The 17,852-nt window shown below is 43.1% G+C and overlaps 2 protein-coding genes across 4 annotated transcripts in view; one reads left to right on the forward strand and one right to left on the reverse strand.

The window, feature by feature from the left end:
• Positions 1-1,858, forward strand: part of FBXO11 (F-box protein 11) — a 74,862-nt gene extending 73,004 nt beyond the window's left edge. For both annotated transcript variants that reach the window (XM_086746017.1, XM_086746018.1), the window contains exons 22-23: positions 348-446; positions 525-1,858. In XM_086746017.1, coding sequence (XP_086602143.1) covers positions 348-446; positions 525-654 — 229 coding nt within the window. In that variant the 3' untranslated portion in view covers positions 655-1,858. The remainder of the gene's footprint in view (positions 1-347; positions 447-524) is intronic.
• Positions 1,825-16,428, reverse strand: MSH6 (mutS homolog 6). 2 transcript variants are annotated; one of them, XM_086746016.1, is made up of 10 exons: positions 16,140-16,428; positions 14,612-14,814; positions 12,163-12,341; positions 8,150-10,691; positions 6,538-6,803; positions 5,802-5,919; positions 3,472-3,561; positions 2,864-3,018; positions 2,463-2,662; positions 1,825-1,995 (listed from the first exon to the last, which is right to left on the reverse strand). In XM_086746016.1, exons 1-10 carry the CDS (start codon positions 16,409-16,411, stop codon positions 1,914-1,916), a joined length of 4,107 nt encoding a protein of 1,368 aa, XP_086602142.1. In that variant the 5' UTR covers positions 16,412-16,428; the 3' UTR covers positions 1,825-1,913. The 2 variants fall into 2 exon arrangements, with proteins under 2 accessions (XP_086602142.1, XP_086602141.1); XM_086746015.1 differs by having other exon boundaries at positions 8,150-10,694.
• Positions 16,429-17,852: the final 1,424 nt, after the last annotated feature.

Below are 17,852 nucleotides of genomic sequence, written 5' to 3' on the forward strand. Positions count from 1 at the left end.
AGTAAAGTTTTAAAATAAACACTATTTTTCTTCTAGGAAGACCCCTAAAACTGTTGCTCTATGTCTGTTAACACACAAATGCGTGCTCTTCCTCAGCTGCAACAGAACAGGATTAAACAAGTTCCCATTGTCTCTAATTTACTGTGAGCCTGACCCTAAGGGATTATATGGCAGAACTGCTTTTTTGAAATGAGCAACCAAAAGTATGCCATGAAATCCAAGGTCTGAAATTTTAGTTTTGCCCACATCCTTTCTTTGGTATTCTTTTGCCCCCCACACCTTCCCTGAGCACTTCACTCAGCTCATTGATGTTTAATTCATGTCTAATGCGATGCGTTTTACTTCAGATGTCACACCTGTAACACCACAGACCGTAATGCCATATGTGTGAACTGCATTAAGAAGTGCCATCAAGGACATGATGTAGAATTCATTAGACATGACAGGTATGTTTCAAATGAGTACATTGTCAAAATTGCTCAATGCAAGTGAAGTAGAAACTAAAGAGCTCTCTTTCTTCCTAGGTTTTTCTGTGACTGTGGTGCTGGAACACTGTCTAATCCCTGTACGCTTGCTGGAGAGCCTACACATGATACAGATACACTATATGACTCTGCTCCACCTATAGAATCTAATACATTGCAGCACAACTGAATTCCTTTCAGAAAGAAAGTCCTGCCATTCTAATATCATAACTGTTAAAACTTTTTTTTTGGAGGAAGTTATACTTGCCCATTTCTGCAGAAAGAGACTGTATTAAAGCGGATGTGTGAGGTGTTGACACTATGGAGCTCAACCTACCAAAAAAGAAAGTGGCAATATGTTGACTCAGGATAACAGAACTGGGCGTTTTAGCATTACTGTGTAAACAAAGACTTTGAAGGGACAGAAGTGAAGAAAAATAAGCTGCAATTTTGTACAGATACCAACTTCTGAAAGCTGGTGTTTTTACAAGTAGCATTGAAACACAGTCCAATTTGCAGTAGTACTATTCTGTAGACAAGCAGCATTCTTTGTTGCTGCCTTTATGGACATGGGTACCAATTGCTTTTGTAACATGGTAAAAAATGTGAGCTAGCACTTCTGCATTTCTTTTGATTTTTTTAACATTTATTCAGATTGAGAAATATGATTTTAATGCTTTAATCTCATGTAGTTTGTTTCTAATTTCAAGCAAAAAAATCTTATTGTACTTGAATGTGTCCTGTTTTGTTAGCACACCTAGACTTGCTGTAACTGTACTCATGTCCCAGTATGTACGTTCTTTCTATGAAAGAGAAAACACTAATCTTAAATTATATCCAGCAATTTTTCTGGTGTCCTCTGAAGTTAGAATGATCTCCTTCCCTGCCCCAGCAATAGTCTGTACTCAAACCACCCTAACAAAAACAGCGAGTGTTTTAATGAGACTTCCTAGACTATAATGCACTATAAAACAAAGTACCCATGTAACTAAGTTTTGTGAATGAAATTTTACTATGTTTTAAAGTACACTGTAGAAAGTCTCCTCAAAACAGTCTTGTACTTTACTCTGTTCATAGTTTTTTTTTGAACAGTCTGGACATTACTTACGTAACCTGCTGGAAATCACAGCAATTTCCTGCTCTAATGAAGCTGAGACAAGTATATATACAGCCCTATACAGTTTCATAGCTTTTTTCCATTTATGTGTATTGGTGACAGTGGGTAATCAACAGCCTGAAAGTGTATGCATGTACCATAACATCTAGACTTAATATATTGTGGAGTACTCAATAACCATTATGTAGAGGGTAGGTAAGAATTAAAGGGTTTAATTTCCTAGGAAAGACAATGGAAAAATGGTCATTTTTAAAAAATAAAGTTTATTAGATCATAACGTTGTCTGATACCACCTTTTTGAGAAACCACCAGTACAAAAAACACTTGTGTTCTTAAAGATGCTTGATCATAGCAGTAAGTTTCTGAACTGCGTTTGCATCACTTGTTGCACCATCCACCACCAGGCACAGATACCTAAGGAAAATAATGAAGTCAGCTTAACCGAACATGGGCATCAAGAGGCAGAGCCTAAGCTTCCTGGTCCTTGTGCAGCTTTAGAAGACACAGGTGCTGTTTTGTGTCTGGTGTATAGGCGACTCCAGTAGTACCTGTCACATCCCCCAGCACTGAGCTTACTTGTGTTCTTTCAGTTCGGCTCAGCTCACAGCCAGCCCAATGCCCCTATGCAAATGAAGCTCTTAGCTCTAGAGACTAGTACAGTGACCCAAGGCTTAAAATACCCCATTACTCATACCTGCTGTCTTGTAGTCAGGCTTTAGTACTTCCCTCCCTCACTGCTTGTGAGGTACATTTGATACTCACATAAATAGTTTTAACTTCCCCCTCTCTTGTGAGACTATAAGCAAAAGCCACTGCCTACATTTTAAAATGGATGCCTGATAAGCAATGTGCAACTTAAAAATGGAAAACCAAGGCCTTACCTAAATACTCTCAGTGAAATTGTCATTTTTTCAAACTCTTTTGCTTTTCTGTGCCCCTTCTGAATAACTTCTTCTGGAATATTAGCAAGCCTTGCTGCATTGAAGCCATAGCTCTTTGGACATGCTCCTTCAATGAACTTATACAGGAATGTGATTGTTTCCTGGCTTGGATCTTCACTCTCGTTTTCAACCATACATGCCTAGAAAGAGTCAGTAACATGTTAGTGGATGTAATGCTTACTAATCAATGCATGAAACATCGCATCCTTTTCTCAGGACACCTCTGACTCGGGGCAGAAGAGTGCAGAAAAGCATGCACAGCATGAAATGTGCCAGTTTAATCTGGAAAAAATCCTATGATTTAGTGCCCATGGGGTGTGTGTGTTACAGCAGACACGTACCATGTGACCGAGCCGCACAGCCACGTTGTGTGAATGATCCTCTACCAGCGAATGGTAGTGTGTGGAGAACAGCGTCCGACACTGGATTTTCTCCGCAAGTTCTTTCACAACTGCACTTGCTATAGCTGTTCCATCAAAAGTAGCTGTGCCTCTGCCTGGAGAAGAAATTGAAAAGCAAAGACAAAGGCAATGCATTGTTTGCCATGTATTAATTCATGTTGTTTGTTGTTCTTGCTGCGTGGAAGATCGACAAACAGCAGTGAGTAGTCAGAGCCACCAGCACCAGTGTGAAGTGACCCGAGTATGTGCCCTGTAACAATCACTCTCTTCTGCACTGCAGAAAAAGACATTTCTGCCCCCCTGAGACTTGCTGCTGGCTTGCTCAAGGTTTGCTGCAAGTAATTATGCAAAGGAAAGCAAGAAAATTCAGCTACAAATAAGCTAATAGTGATTGGGGGGTAGGGAGGGCCTTGGATTAGTTCCCAGGGTACCTGCAAAATACAGGCCAGTTAAACATTAGCAACCCCTGTGTACTTGGTTGCCATTTAGACAGCCCAAAAGCTATTCTTAAGATTTAATTTCCATCTATTATAAAATAGACTAATTACCCAGTTCATCCACAAGAACAAGGGAATGCTGCGTTGCATGCTGGAGGATGCTAGAAGTCTCACTCAATTCAACAAAGAAGGTACTTTCACCTTTAAAAGAAAGGAAAGCCATGAAGTGTTAGTCAAGTATCTGAAAAGCACAACTCAAACCCCTTTTAATCTGCACTCCAGCCTCAGTCAACCTAAAATGAAGCTTGACAGCAAATAAAAACATAAAGCTTTTTTTCCAGCATGAAAATGGTGGGGTTCCATTTGCCAGAAAAAGCAGGTTTTAGTTCCTTAAGAGTAGAGGCATGGGCACAAGTACAGTTAATTAGAGTGAAGGTTTAGGCCACCTTATCTGTCTCCTTTTAATAGCACTGGTCAGATGTACCTGCTGGACAAAAAGAGGGGCAGAAAGGATACAAGATGGGGACAATCTTTTGTGCCCCTTCTTGCTCTTAATTGCACATGAGGCAGGCCTAAAGGTGTGTGGCCTTTCACAGTGAAAAAGCAAGCAGAAAGTCTTTAAAAAGACTAAGAGACTAGACTTACTGTTTTGTCTGTTGATTTCATAAGGTAATGAATTATTCAGATAATTAAGGCTGTACTCATGTACTCTACTTGAGAGAACTATGACAAAACAAATACACTGCTGCTAACGACTGAATATCTTACAGGAGTTCCAGCAACCCGGACTATACGAGGCCCGAAATTCAGACCTGAAATTGTTGTTTAACAGATTAGAAGCAGTAGTACATACATACAAAGTTATTCAGACCCTTGCACACAATAAATCCACATGTATAAAGTGCAGATTTACCAATTCTTTGTAGGATTCATTCCAAATAATCACATGCAGTAGGAATTAATGTAATTTCAGAGCAGGCAAGTATTTACTTCCTGTACTCATGCTGCATGAGCACTGCTGTGCTGTAATTAATAAGTTTTTCAACATAAATTATTAAGCAGTGTCCAGCACTTCTGATTTTCTGCATTTATTTAAAGACATTTCAAGGACTGAATAGGTTTTTAACCATGTTTAGGAATAACTGTTTATTCACTTCAGAAAATAAATCCCTAAAATCATATAGTCAATTTCAAAATGATATTACATAAAATTTACTTCATAAAAGTCCTGTTGACATCCATTACGAAATTACTGCCCCAGAACAGCTTTCGCTGTGCTTTCATTTCTACACAGTGTGGAAACTGATGCGTCAAGAACAGATTTCAAAGCCAGTTCTGCCATGCAGTACTCAGTTGTCTTATGTAACATTTTAAAACATTTGCGTACATATTTGGAAGGGAAAAGAAAAAGAAGCGTTCTCAGTTGAAAATGCTACATTTTTCTAGACCAATCTCTCTCTTGCAGAAAGGGCAGGGTTTTTTTCTACCATAAGCACTTAAGTACTCTTCCATTCTTAAGATTTCTCTTTGTGCTGAAATTAAACAAAATGGAAAATAGCTGGGCAAAGGAAGCCTTAGTAAAATTACCTAGCTGCAAAGGAAAGCCTTGATTTGGGGAAGTGTAAATATTTTTTTAATTAAGAACTCAGAATAATTCACTTCCAAATTCCTTATGTGCAATAAGTTCAGTAGGCTTAACTCTTTTCATATTCACTGACCCACATCTTTCTGCTGAAAGATCACAGAAGATCTTGCACCCTCCTTAAAAGAGTTGTGATACTACTCTTATTATCACAAAAAAAACCCTTTGTTTTTCTAGCCCCATGACACTTTGCCTACCACCACAGGCAGACTTTCTCATTCCAGTAGTTGTGTCATCCTCTGCTTCTGTCTTCCTCTCCATGAAAGAAACAAAAATACTCCCAAGAATTGTCAACTACTCCTTCCAGAAAGGAAGGCTGCCTTTCTCTTACTCATCTAAAGAAATCAGATTTCAGACATAAGGCAGGCACTCTGAAACAAAGGACCTCTAGTCCTTGTGAGAAGGTACAAGTCTACAACGGCTACCTGAATATCACTGTCCTATTCCAGAACACTTTAAACAAGATGTAACTGTGTAAGTAGAACACAATGAACTGTATAGTATCCAAAAAGATATTCCTCAGACCTGCATCCAGCTGGAAGGCAGGCTTTTAATAGGAAAATTCATTAAAAAGTGATCCTGTGTGTCTGTCAAAAAATTAATGGAGGACAAGCATATCAAACAAATCAAGCGTAACTACAATTCTGTTTCTACTCTGAACAGTAAGAGACAACAAATGAGTTGCCCAGCTCTCCCTGCAAAATGAACAGACTGTCCCTTTCCAACTTCCCACTCAAAGTACGAAAACTCACTCACTCAGTGGCAAAAGCACTTTGGACGGCTGATTTCAGAAACTCACCTGACATAATTCTGTCTGAGGCACCAAGCCTCGTAAATACTCTGTCAATCGGCGTAAGCCTGCAGGCTTCAGCAGGTACATAGCATCCCAGTTGAGCCATTATAACCAGGAGACCAGCCTGCAGAACAGACATTAAAACATGTAAGTTTTTAGCGTGTGCTTGGGGCACACAGTTCCACACAGATAATGAGGGAATGAAACTATTTCCCCTAAAACAAAGACTAGAGTACATAAAGCTTCCTGCTGTTCTAACAGCTCCAGGCTGCAGCATCATGATCTCAAGTAGGACTAGACTACTCTGAAAGCCTTCAAAACACAAGTTATCACAGCAAGCAGTGTTTATAAAGCAAATTCCCCTATTGCTTTCCCCATTGCTGCTGATCTCTATTTCCATCTTGTTCAACCTGCAGAAGCATCTTTTGCCAGATGATGCCAAGTCCTAAACAAGGCCACTTGATAAAAAATACTCTTACCACTTTTTACCAACCATCTCTCACAAGAGAAATAAAACTTATTCCTGGCTAAAGTACATGCGAGTAGATTACTGTCTAAACACGGGCATTTTCTACCAGGTTATATTTTGTCTTTACAGTGTAATTGCTGTACTGTGCTGCACACCCTGAAGACCACTGCTGGGACTTCCTTTGACATTTATAAACAGTCAAATCATGCAATTCCTTTATGCAAAACACACAGGTACTCAGGAACATTCAATCCTACATAGACAGTCAATCACCTGTCTCATAAGTGTAGATTTGCCACCCATATTTGGGCCGGTTACTAACACACAGGAAGCTTCACTACTGCTATCTTCATCTTTGCTGCCTATCACGATGTCATTAGGAATAAAATCATCCCCAAAGAAAGTTTTTGTAATGCATGGATGACGTGAATTTTTAAGTTCCAGGAAGGGAGGAGCACTATCCACAGGCAGTAGAATTACAGGTCGGCACAGTGGTCCATCACCGTCTTGACTGTAGTTAGCAAGGGACATCAAGACATCTATAAGATTAAGAGAAATTCCAGTAAGTCACACTGTCACCTTTCTTTACTCATTCACTGGAATGCATTTACTTATTGAACAGCATTTTTGGAAATAAAATTTTCCACTTCCTTTCCATTTTCCTGTTAAGGAAAACACCCAAGAAGTACTCCAGAAGGACAAGTAAAAGGTGGGGATATTTACAATGTCTTTCCTCATTCCTTCCAGATTTTTCCTGATGTCAGATTAAAAATCCTCCCCTCTAGTTTTTAAAGTCTTTAAAATCCACATCATTTCACTTTTAAAGCTATTTTTAATGTAGGTGTACAAAATATTTTCTTGCATTGTTTTTTGGTTTGAAACAAGATAAGGAAAGAGGAAATCAGCTTCTGTGACAGTAAATTACTTTGTTAAGAATCACAATACTGCTTGAAAGATGCCAGAATAAATTTATGTAAGTAGCAAGATTCTGCTGGCCAAGCAGAAAGTAGCAGCACAACAGCCCACAATTAGCCTAGCTCTATAAGGTTCTAAAAGCTGATTACCTACAAAATGAGACCATGTTACATGATTTTAGAGACTTTATTACAGCTAAGCCTGAAAGCTCGGTCTGCCTTGGTTTTCAGTGCTTGCCCTGGTACTACGGCGTAGCTAGAGTAACTGCTTCCCAGCTCTCCCAGCCACTCAGAGAATCCATTTCTGGACGACACACACTGCCTGCCCGTCCTCCCTTCTCTGCTGCAGTGGCATTCAGAGAGTGCTTTCATTTTTCCCTGGAGCAAAGATATCCCGGAGTGCCTCATGCTAGCAGAAAATTAACAGTACAAGAGTACATCAGTCCTGAGAAGGGAATACAGATTGGGGGGAAAGTCATCTTACTAGACTATCTTCTTCAAGGGAGTGACAATGATCACTTTTTTATTTTTAAAGGCCGCTGAGAAAGCAACCTGCTCAGAGGCAAAAGAGATGACTAGCAGGTTAGATTTTTATACCTCCACCTGCATCATTGCCTTCATTTATTAAGAAGCTACCCAAGAATGCGTACACAAGAATCTTACATGCAGTGAGAGACCCACCAGGCTATGCTGAACTGTGAAAAATACTCAGCTGCACACCTACAGTCACACAGCAGGAATTAAGAAAGACTTGCAAACATCATGACCCAGCAACCCATCTGTTCTGCATTTTACTGTCAGAAGGCAAATGGGTGATGACTGTTAATTATCACTGCTGTTACCACAATCAGAGGTTTTACACTACAAACTAGGAGCTGGCAATAAGCCTTTTTTGCTTATCCAGATCATATGTCATCATTTACTACACCAGAGTATTTTTACTCTACGTCAAAATGAAGAAAACCTCTTACCTAACACAGCAATGCATTCCACAGCTGTCTGCCAGTCTTTGCTATTTTTGTCAAAGTTGTAAAACAAACGCCGCATACAGTCTTTTAGTGCTGCATCTCTGCGCTCTTCAGCGTTAACCATTGCAGCCAGCATCTTCTCAATCTCCTTGGTCCAGTAGCGCTTATATCCCTTCCTGGTTGACTTCAACTCATACTCCTCAGGCAAGTTACGCGATATTACACTTTCCGGTATTTCCATTTGGTATCGGTTTTTGCCTGCACCCCAGTAGAGCATGGATTTGAATCCAAGCAGTTTGCGTTGCTTGTCCAGGTACTTGTGAAGATCTTCCTCAACAGCTTTAATATCCTGTAGTGCTTTATCATAATCGGGGTCAAAGCCTGCCTTTGGAGTAATCACTCCCGTCTTTCGAGCCTGGTTATGATCAAAGGCAGTATCCCATCTTTTAAGCTCTGCACTCAAGTCTGGGAAGCGGCCATCTGGATTTTTGGCTTTGCGGGTGACTAGCTGCTTAAGGATTTTAGATTTGAAGTCACTGGCAATTTCTTCCATGACATCGACAATTTCATTCATTACTTTAAATCCCTCCAGTGTAGACAAAAAGTCAGCAATTTTTTTTTTGCTGTATTTGATTTCTTCATAAAAGATGGCCCTGCTGTCAGGATGGTTCTGACTTTTAAGTGGTGATCCGATACTGTGAATTTTGCTGAGCAGCCTTTCAAGGTCAGGAAGTTTCTTCAGGTGCTCACTAACTTCAGACACTTTATCTGGCACTGCCAGAAGGTCCTCAACAGCATCCAAACGATCATTGATGGATTTAGGATTACAAAGCGGAGCGCAGAGCCACTGTTTCAGCAGTCGCTTCCCAAATGGTGTACAACAAGAATCAATCCTTTCCAACAAAGTACCTTCTGTGGTTCCGTTGGTTCCGTTCTGCAGGACTTCCAAGTTCATCAGAGTGACTCCATCCAGCACCATCCGCTGGTCAGTTTTGCCAAAGAAACTACTTGAACTCACAGTTTTTGCAGTATCAATATCCACAGGGACATATTCCTCAAAATTTCCCAGCGATAACAGCTCCTGATCAATCAGACATTTTTTGAGATAGAAGACACATCCCCCAAGAGCTGACAAAGCTAATTCACTGTCTTCACCAGGAGTTAATCCCAGCGAGTCACTCTCTGAAGTCAGAGATTTGATTACAGAGGGCAGGGAACATCCATTTTCAGAGTTCTGATTCTCCTTGAAATATCCTTCTTCAAGAAGGACTTTTAGTGTTTTAGATGCGTTCCAGAACTGAGAACCAGAGATCAGCCCTTCCTGAATGCAAGAAACAAGTGAGCCCTTCAGTATCTTCTGTGTGTCCACAGACAGGTTCCCCTTCTCATACAGTACCTGCACAGGAGTGTAATGCGCTACTAAAGTCCTAAACCTCGAACAGTGCCGGTCATCTGAGAACTGGCCTACATAAAACTTCCCCACTGACGTGTCAACAAAGCAGACCCCATAAACACGTTGTCCAGAGGAGTCTTCTTTTTCCTTAACGCACAGAAGGTATTTGTTGTGGTTCTCAGAGGGATCACAATCTAGAATGCTGTAAGTTTGAGTGCCTTTGGTGATGATTCTGCATATTTCTCGGCGTACAACCTTGTCAAATTTTGTTGGGTGGGCCATCGACTTGCAGCGCGTTTCCATCATTTCTGGAGTTTCTGTTTGCTCAACACGGGCTATCTTGTACCCTTTTTGCACTAGAACATCAGAGAATCTGCCAAACGCAGTTTCTGGAAAACCTGAATGGGCCCAAGTACCTTTCATGAAGATCAGGCCCAACTCATTTACGCCAATGACTGCATCCATATGATACAACTCATAGAATTTTCCAACTTTGTAGCAAATCACAGCATCAAAGTTTTGACTTTTCAGCTGCCACCACCTGCGCATTCCTGGTGTACACTTATTGAGATAGTCCTCAGGTACATACAGAGTACACGGGTCATAATCAGGGTCACCCTGCCGTTTCCTGTGCGCGTCTTTCTTTTTCCCTTCCTGCAGCCAATCAAGCTTTTCATGTTCCCATACTGCAAAGCCACTGATGCCTCCACTGCAAGGATTTGCTTGAGATTCAAAACTTTCAGGTGCTGCAAACGATGTCAGCTTAGACTTGGCTTCTGAAGAAACAGCTACTGCTCTTTTGGGCGTTTCAGAACGTTCATTTTCTAAGCTACTCCTTTTAGCAGGCTTGCTTCTCTCTCTTCTCTTGCGTTTAGAAGGGACTTTTATAGGACTTTCTGGAACACTCTCAGCATCTGTCTCTGTGTCACTAGATTCATCTTCATCCACTCCACTACTAGCTTCCTCACTGCTTCCTGTTTCTTTCATATCAGGCTTGAACTCTACATCAGAGCCATCATGATCACTGTCAGAATCCAACACTCTTCTTCTTTTTGCTTTTATGGCACTTTCCCTGCTTGTTACTCGCTTATTACTCTTCACATCCTCCTCACTGTTGCAGTCATCACTGTTGCCTGACGCGCTTTCATTCATCTGCTGGAAAAAGAAATTATTTTACCTATAGAAGATTCTGGCTACAAAATAAAGTATCACTGCTGCAAAAACAAGCACAAAAAAATGTACAATAATGCAGTAGCTATGATACTTCAAGCAAGAGACAGGAGACCCACAGCCAATTCAGTTTACCTTCACAGAATTTAACTGTTTTCTGGATAACGAACTGCTACCAGCCAGTGGCATAATTACTCCTCTCTGTATTCTTTACAGCCTCATTCATTACTTTCTATAAGTGATGCTGATGGACAAAACATTCAAACTAGACAAAAGGCATACGGTACATGAAATTCAGCACAAAGAATAAATGCCTCCCTAAGCTAACTCTGTGCTGTAATTTTTTCCTACTGACCAATGTCAGAAATGTGACTGGTTTTTGCAGCCTTTCAGTAGTAGCCTATGTGAGTTTTGCCCATGATGTGGTTTTTTTTGAGTTAACTACCTATTTGCACCTAACAAACAGAACAGGCAAAGGCTACTAACTTATCGCAACCTTCAAAAAGATTGTGCATGCCTAGGAGAAAGAAAAGAAACTCCATTATTTGCCTTCTCAGCCTGAAACTAAGAACGCCAGTGCTGGTGTTGGAGAAAAACAGCAGCGGAGGGAGTGTATAGAGTGCAAAACGCCAGTGCACACCGCACTGTTGCCACAAACATAACACAATGCTTGGCGTGGCACCTGTTCCTTGGGGCAGCATCATGCTGGAGAAAGAGTAGATGGGCCATTCTGACAGAGAAAATAAGGAAAAGCACTATCCCACTGACAGTTTCTTCATGCCATTCCTTTCCAAAGAAATCTATTCCAATGTATGTGGTGATACTGAATCATTCACAATACAACGTGAATACAATACAATGAAAGATCTCTTTTAGTTACCCCATCAGCAGATTGCTGTTAGCGGTACAATTTGTATTTCAGTGCTACTTTACAAGCTGAGGGTATGCTCCAAAAATCCAACATAATGCCTTACAACATTCAAAAAGTTAGAAATCTCTACATTACGACAAATTAAAACTTTGATTCAGAACTTAGGGGAATTTGGAATATGAATAGCAGACAGAGAAGATAAAAAGATGCACCAGAAAAAAGTACTAAATTTATGAGTGAGAAAGTGAGTCATCTGGGCTAACAAAGGAGTAATCAATGAAGAGAGATTATATACTTTAGAGAAGTTAAGTAACTTTAGAGGTCAGTTCTTACTATACAGAACACCAAAGAGATATTAGACTTGTCTTTCCAACCAGAAAAGGTGAGACCAGCATATGATCTGAAAACACAGAGGCAGTACGAAAAAAGACACAAGGATACATATGCATGCATGATTAAAGAGCAGATAAGCTGTGATTACTGTACCAGGGAACTGCAGGATATTCCACGCTTAGCTCCAAGAGACAGCTTCTAAGCTATAGCACTATTTCTGAAAAGGACAGCAAGTAAAATAAATCCTACCTCCATTTCTTCCTCTTCTTCTTCCTCCTCAGTGTCTGACGGTTCCCTGCATACTGCCAGTTCAAGCCGCTTAGTTTTATCTTTACTCATTGCATCATCCGCTAGCACCATTGCTCTTTTAATTTCAGGCTTTGTACTATAAAACATACCTCCCTTCAGTGCCTCCCCATCTGATGAACCTGTAAAACCACAAATAATTTGCCAGAAACTGAAGTTAGTCTATCTTTTAGCCAGTCCTTCAGTTAGTGTTCATACTCACTTTTAAATGTATTCAGACAACTAGTATCTAACATTCTGTGTTGCTACCAGTCATTCTCGCCACATCTTAAATACAGCAACCCATCACTCATGCAGCCTGATAAACTACCCCTGAAGCAAGTCTAAAGACTCGCAAATGAAAGGCCTACCTACTACATGAATGCTTGAAAAGCTGCTTCTATTTCTGTAAGTCATTGCCGCATCTGAATACTTCTACGCTAAGCTCTAAACACTCTCACACTAACTATAGTTACTATTGAAAAGCAACGCTTTATACTAGCGGGGCAGCAGACCTGACTGAGACCACACAGCTATTTTAGCAATGACAGGCAAGTTCAACCACAAAGTTATCTTCAAGTTACGGGCACCGGTCATCTATGACATAGACCTCTTGGCTAAAGCTCTGATGGCCGTTTAAACCGCTCCTGAGAGTGCAGCAAGGCATCCAGACCCAACACCAACCTATTAGCCAGATTAGCTGATCATCAATTACACTGGCAATCCACCCTGACACTGCAGGGTATGAAGCAAAGCCTGCTATTAATAACTGCACCACTTCCTCATCCTCTTTCGTATCACTTGAGCACCACAGTTCCTCCTTCCACTACCTGTACATAAAGACAAAAACAAAGCCAGCCAACCTACAGACTGATTTCTAGAAAGGGTCCCCAAAGACACCGAGATTCATCGTAATGCCATGCTCAGAAAGTGAATGATACATACAACATATTATATATTCAGCTTGGGGAAAGAAAGAAGGGGGAGATAAGGGTATGCTATAGATGGGAAAGGGCGATTCCTTTTTCTGCTCTTGTAAGTTTAGCTGTCTGCATAGGACAGTACAATCTCCTTGAATAGGTCCTTACACTCATTCTTGTGAATCCCTTCATAGGCTGCTATTAACTGAAACTTCAGCTCTAAGTCAATGGCAGACAAAAGGCAGCTGACTTGTAGGAGGCCAACTATCTCAGAAATAAGCCAAACAGAATTCCTTCTCACACTGATTTCTTTGAGCTTGCAGTAGCAAAGCATGGAGTTACAAGTAGCTGCTTCTACAGCACAAATGCAACACATTAGCAAACCAGATTTCCATTTTAGTTTTGCAAATGTGCTGAGAGTGTCTAAAAATATTTTGATTTAATATTGACAACTTAACAGTGGCAGGAGAAAGATCTCACCATATAATTTAACTGCATGCTCAGTTGCGTAACACCTGCCCATTCACTTAACCACCTTGTATATAACCCTCCACTTCTTGCATGCCGAACTGTTAGGAGTCTACCCCTCTGACTTGTAAAAAGGAAGAAAGTGTTTAAATTCAGTTTTTCACTGACATCATAAGCAAATCCTACAGTGTATCAAAAAGACTGTATTACATTCAGAGTACCTGTTTGATTAAGAACAAGATAGCTTCCAGCAATATGGTTTACTCATGACAATTTACAGTCAATGATTTACAGTTTTTAGCAGCAGTAAAATTGTAAAACAAGAGGAAAATAGATCATGATTATCAATAAGGTGAGATTTATTGTGCAAAATGCTATTTTAATTCTTGATTACAATTGATATTCCTCAGTTAGCCAAGTCATTTCTTCAAGATGACAAACACCAACCCTGCTCTGTAACTATGACCACTACCCTAACAAAGTTTAAATTCCCAAGCTATATATTTTATTAACAAACCTGTATGGCATTGCTGAAAATAAATAACACCACAACAGAATTAATTTTAGTTACCTAACAAACATCCTGTGTCTAGTCTTTTGATTCTGGACGAACTGCAGTTTCTAAATGCCTGCCTGAAAACTCGGTTGGACTTTCCTAATTATTTAAAGGATTTCAGGGCTAAAAATTTAAACAGAGGATTTATCTTTTAGATCTTTTTATACTGATGGGAGAAATAAAAGGAAAAGCTTTAAAACATAAGCAAGATTTCAGTTTGTATTCTAATCTAATAAACAAGAAGGCTTAATGTTTTACGTTTAAAGAGCTGTATAACCATAAATGCTCCTCTAACCCTCAAAAACTTGCTTTCTCTAACTTAAAGTACAAAACATGCTTTCCCACTCAATACCAATCTTGAGTTTGCTGCTCTTTCTCTAAGGAGAATACCATACCCCATACTCAATGCCTATTCTTCCCAAACAAGTGACATATTTCCATGTCAAAAAGTTTTATTTACATCTCTTACCTTTATAGGGCCTCAGATATTTAATACTGACCCAGCCCCTTGTAGGGCTGTCATCAAAAAACTGTACGTGGATGCGAGCGGATTTCCCTTTTCCTCTGACTATTGTACTTTCAGTTGGATGGTTGTATATGAGACACGGCCACCAAGGATAACCTTCCATCTTGGCCCAGACCAAGTCACCGGGTGAATACTCACAGGAGACACTGCAAAGTTAACAAGACAAGGACAGGACAAGGGGTAATGACTTTAAACTGAAAAGAGTAGGTTTAGATTAGACATAAGCAAGAAATTCTTTACTATGAGAGTGGTGAGGCACTGGAACAGGTTGCCGAGAGAAGTTGTGGATGCCTCATCCCTGGAAGTGTTCAAGGCCAGGTTGGATGGGGCTTTAAGCGACCCGGTCTAGCGGAAGGTGTCCCTGCCCAGGGCAGGGGGGGTTGTAACTAGATGGTCTTTAAGGTCCCTTCCAACCCAAACCATTCTGTGATTCTATGAACAGGTGTGTAATTTAGCAAACAAACACAATAATTTAAAACAGCTCTCTTCATACATATAACTGCACACTGTTTCTGAGCAGCTTGCCCTCTGAAGGTCTTGGAAGGCTCCTAGGTGGTGCAACCTGGATTATGTAGTCCTTCTATACCACCATCAACACTTCTCTTAAACGATTTTTTTTTTAATTTGCTCCTCCAAGTTCTACTGGATCCCCACAAAGGTAGAGCTTTACAGTCACAGAAGACTGGCTGAGGTGGGAAGGGACCTCTGGAGGTCACCTTGTCCAACCCCTCCTGCTCAGGCTGGACCACCTCTGCCCACGTGTAACCAGACTCTTAGAGGCTTTCATAAGGGAGGGGGAGAGAATAACTAGGCCCAACCAGGCAGTAACTGAAAGATTGCAGACTGCATATCATGAATTGTCAACCCATGTAACTAAGGTAAGGTTTCCTGTACAGACTAATTCTCAACAGAGCACTTAGAGGAAATGAATAAGATTTCAAAAAACCCTCCAGCTACAAAAAAAAATAAACCAAAAAAATAAAAACTCTTGTCTCCACTGCAAAGCAGCTGATGCAGCTTTTGCGTGCTCTCTCCTTCTCCCCCGAGATTTCAACCCCGCCACACTCTGCCCCCACGCCCGTTCGCTGGCGTTTGAGACCCGCACCCCGGGCTAGGGCACAGAAAGGAAATCCAGCGTTTCGCACTGGAAACGCCACACACCAGCCCCACTCCTGGCAGCTGCCGGCCCTGTCCGGCCTCCCCGCACCCGGGCCGAGGCGGGGGAAGGCCGCTGGCCCGCGTTACCCGCCACTCGCCGCTCTCGTTTACACACACGGGGGTGGTGGCGCGCACACGCACGCGCCCCGCGCGGTCCCGCTCCAACCTCCCCCGGCGACAGCGTCCGCCCCGCCCCCCTCCTGCAGTGGCCCGCGCGCGCTGCCCGCTGCCCGCCTCCCGCTCCGGGCGGCGCGCGCCACACCGCTCCGCCTCCCCCTCCGCGGCCTCCTCTCCCTCCGCCGCCACCGGTTACCTCGGGGCCTTGGCGGCCGCGCCGTCCCCCCCGCCCTTTTCCCCCGACTCCCTGCGCCGGGCCGCAGCAGCTTTGCCCGCGGTGCCGTTGCTGGCCGCGCCGGCGGGGCTGGCGGCGGCCTCGCGGCCATTCTGCTCCCCCGAGGGGCGGCGGCGGCGGCCGGTCCCCGCGCTGGCCTGCGGAAGGGCGGGTGCCGGTGCAGCCGCCGCCGCCCGAGCCGGCGCCGAGGCGGCCTTGGGGAAGAAGTGGAGCAGGGTGCTCTGGCGAGACATGGCCACGGCGGGAAGCGCGGGATCCCGCCAGCGCGCGCCAAACCCGCCGCCGCCCGCCCCGCCCCCGGGCGTGACCGCCGCTCGGCTCCGCCCCCCCGGCGCGCGCGCGCGCCGCCAGCCGCTATGGGGGCGTGGCGGTGGTTCCGGTTCCGCGGGGCCGCCCGGCTCCCCGGTCCGCTCCCAGCCCCGAGCCCGGCCCCGAGAGGTGCTGTCCAAGCCCTCCCTGCCGGGGCCTCCGCGTTTGCCCCGCCTTCCCCCTCCCCGCCCTGGGCTGAAGGCCGGGGCGCCACAGGGCCTAGCATGTGGTGGTGTCCCGGCCGGCTGCGGCCTAGTCCCCCAGGCAGGCGTTCCCCGAGTCCCGTAGCGCACAGATCACCTGCAGCCCTTCCAGCCTTGCTCCTCGTCTGCAGCCAGGCCACAGCGGGCTGTCGTGATTAGTGTTGAGATGGGGTGAGCAAGGGCCTTCCCACAGAAACATCCTGGAGGGAAGGGGAAGCTGTGGCACCTGCACTGGAGAACTTGCTTCCTGCCTTTGTGGTAGTGGGCAAGAGTAGCGGTGTGGTGGGAAGAGCAGAAGCTGGTACGTGGCCAGACGAGAAGCTTGGACCAACGTAGTGCCCTGCTGCCAGGCTGCGAGATGGTACCTGTCAGCCGGCTTACTGGCAGGTGCACAGCAGAGCTAAGAAGTGGCAGCTAAAATAATGGGATATCTTCCTCTGCGCTTCCTATATGTTTTTTCACATTCATAGGCTATGTCCTTTAAAAACATTTTTTTTTTATGCATTAGAACACAAACCGTTTCATGGTTCTTAAGTGTTGTGCTTAAGCTGCAGTATTACAGAGCAAAAGTTAGAACTTATTTTTATCAGCATGAATTCAGAGAAACATTATTTACTGTCACTAGATGTCTGTTGGCATAGCTTTTTCTTTCACTAAAATTGCCCTTTATTGTTGCAAGCCAAAGCTCCTACTGTTCAGCACAACTGTAGCCAAAAATGTCACAGGCGCGCTTCCACCGTGAGTAAAATAGTGGAACTGCAAGGCAGGGGTTTGACCACAAGAGGTCACGCAAACCCAAACGATACAGAAGGATTACAAAAGCGTCGTCCTTATAGAAGGATTATTTACTCTTAATTTACCATCTATTGCTTTCATAAACAGTCTAATGTGTCCTCAGCTACACACACCTCAAACTGAAGTAGAGAAACAGCTGCATTTAATTTCCTGAGAATAGGCCAGGAGATTCCAAAACACGTGGGCCGTGAAGGAAGTGGAACATGCTGCAGGATGACCCCTTTGGCAGGTGTTGCTGTTCCTGTCAAAAACACTCGCCGGGACTGGTACCTGCAGAAATGTTTGGGTAACACGTTTTTGCCAATTGTTTGCAGGAAATAGGCAGCCTGGTTTAAATTTGTAACTGTCTGGAAAATACACTCTGATC

The sequence above is a fragment of the Chlamydotis macqueenii genome, chromosome 3 (assembly GCF_036417535.1).
Source record: "Chlamydotis macqueenii isolate bChlMac1 chromosome 3, bChlMac1.mat, whole genome shotgun sequence".
In the NCBI taxonomy this organism is placed as follows: domain Eukaryota; kingdom Metazoa; phylum Chordata; class Aves; order Otidiformes; family Otididae; genus Chlamydotis; species Chlamydotis macqueenii.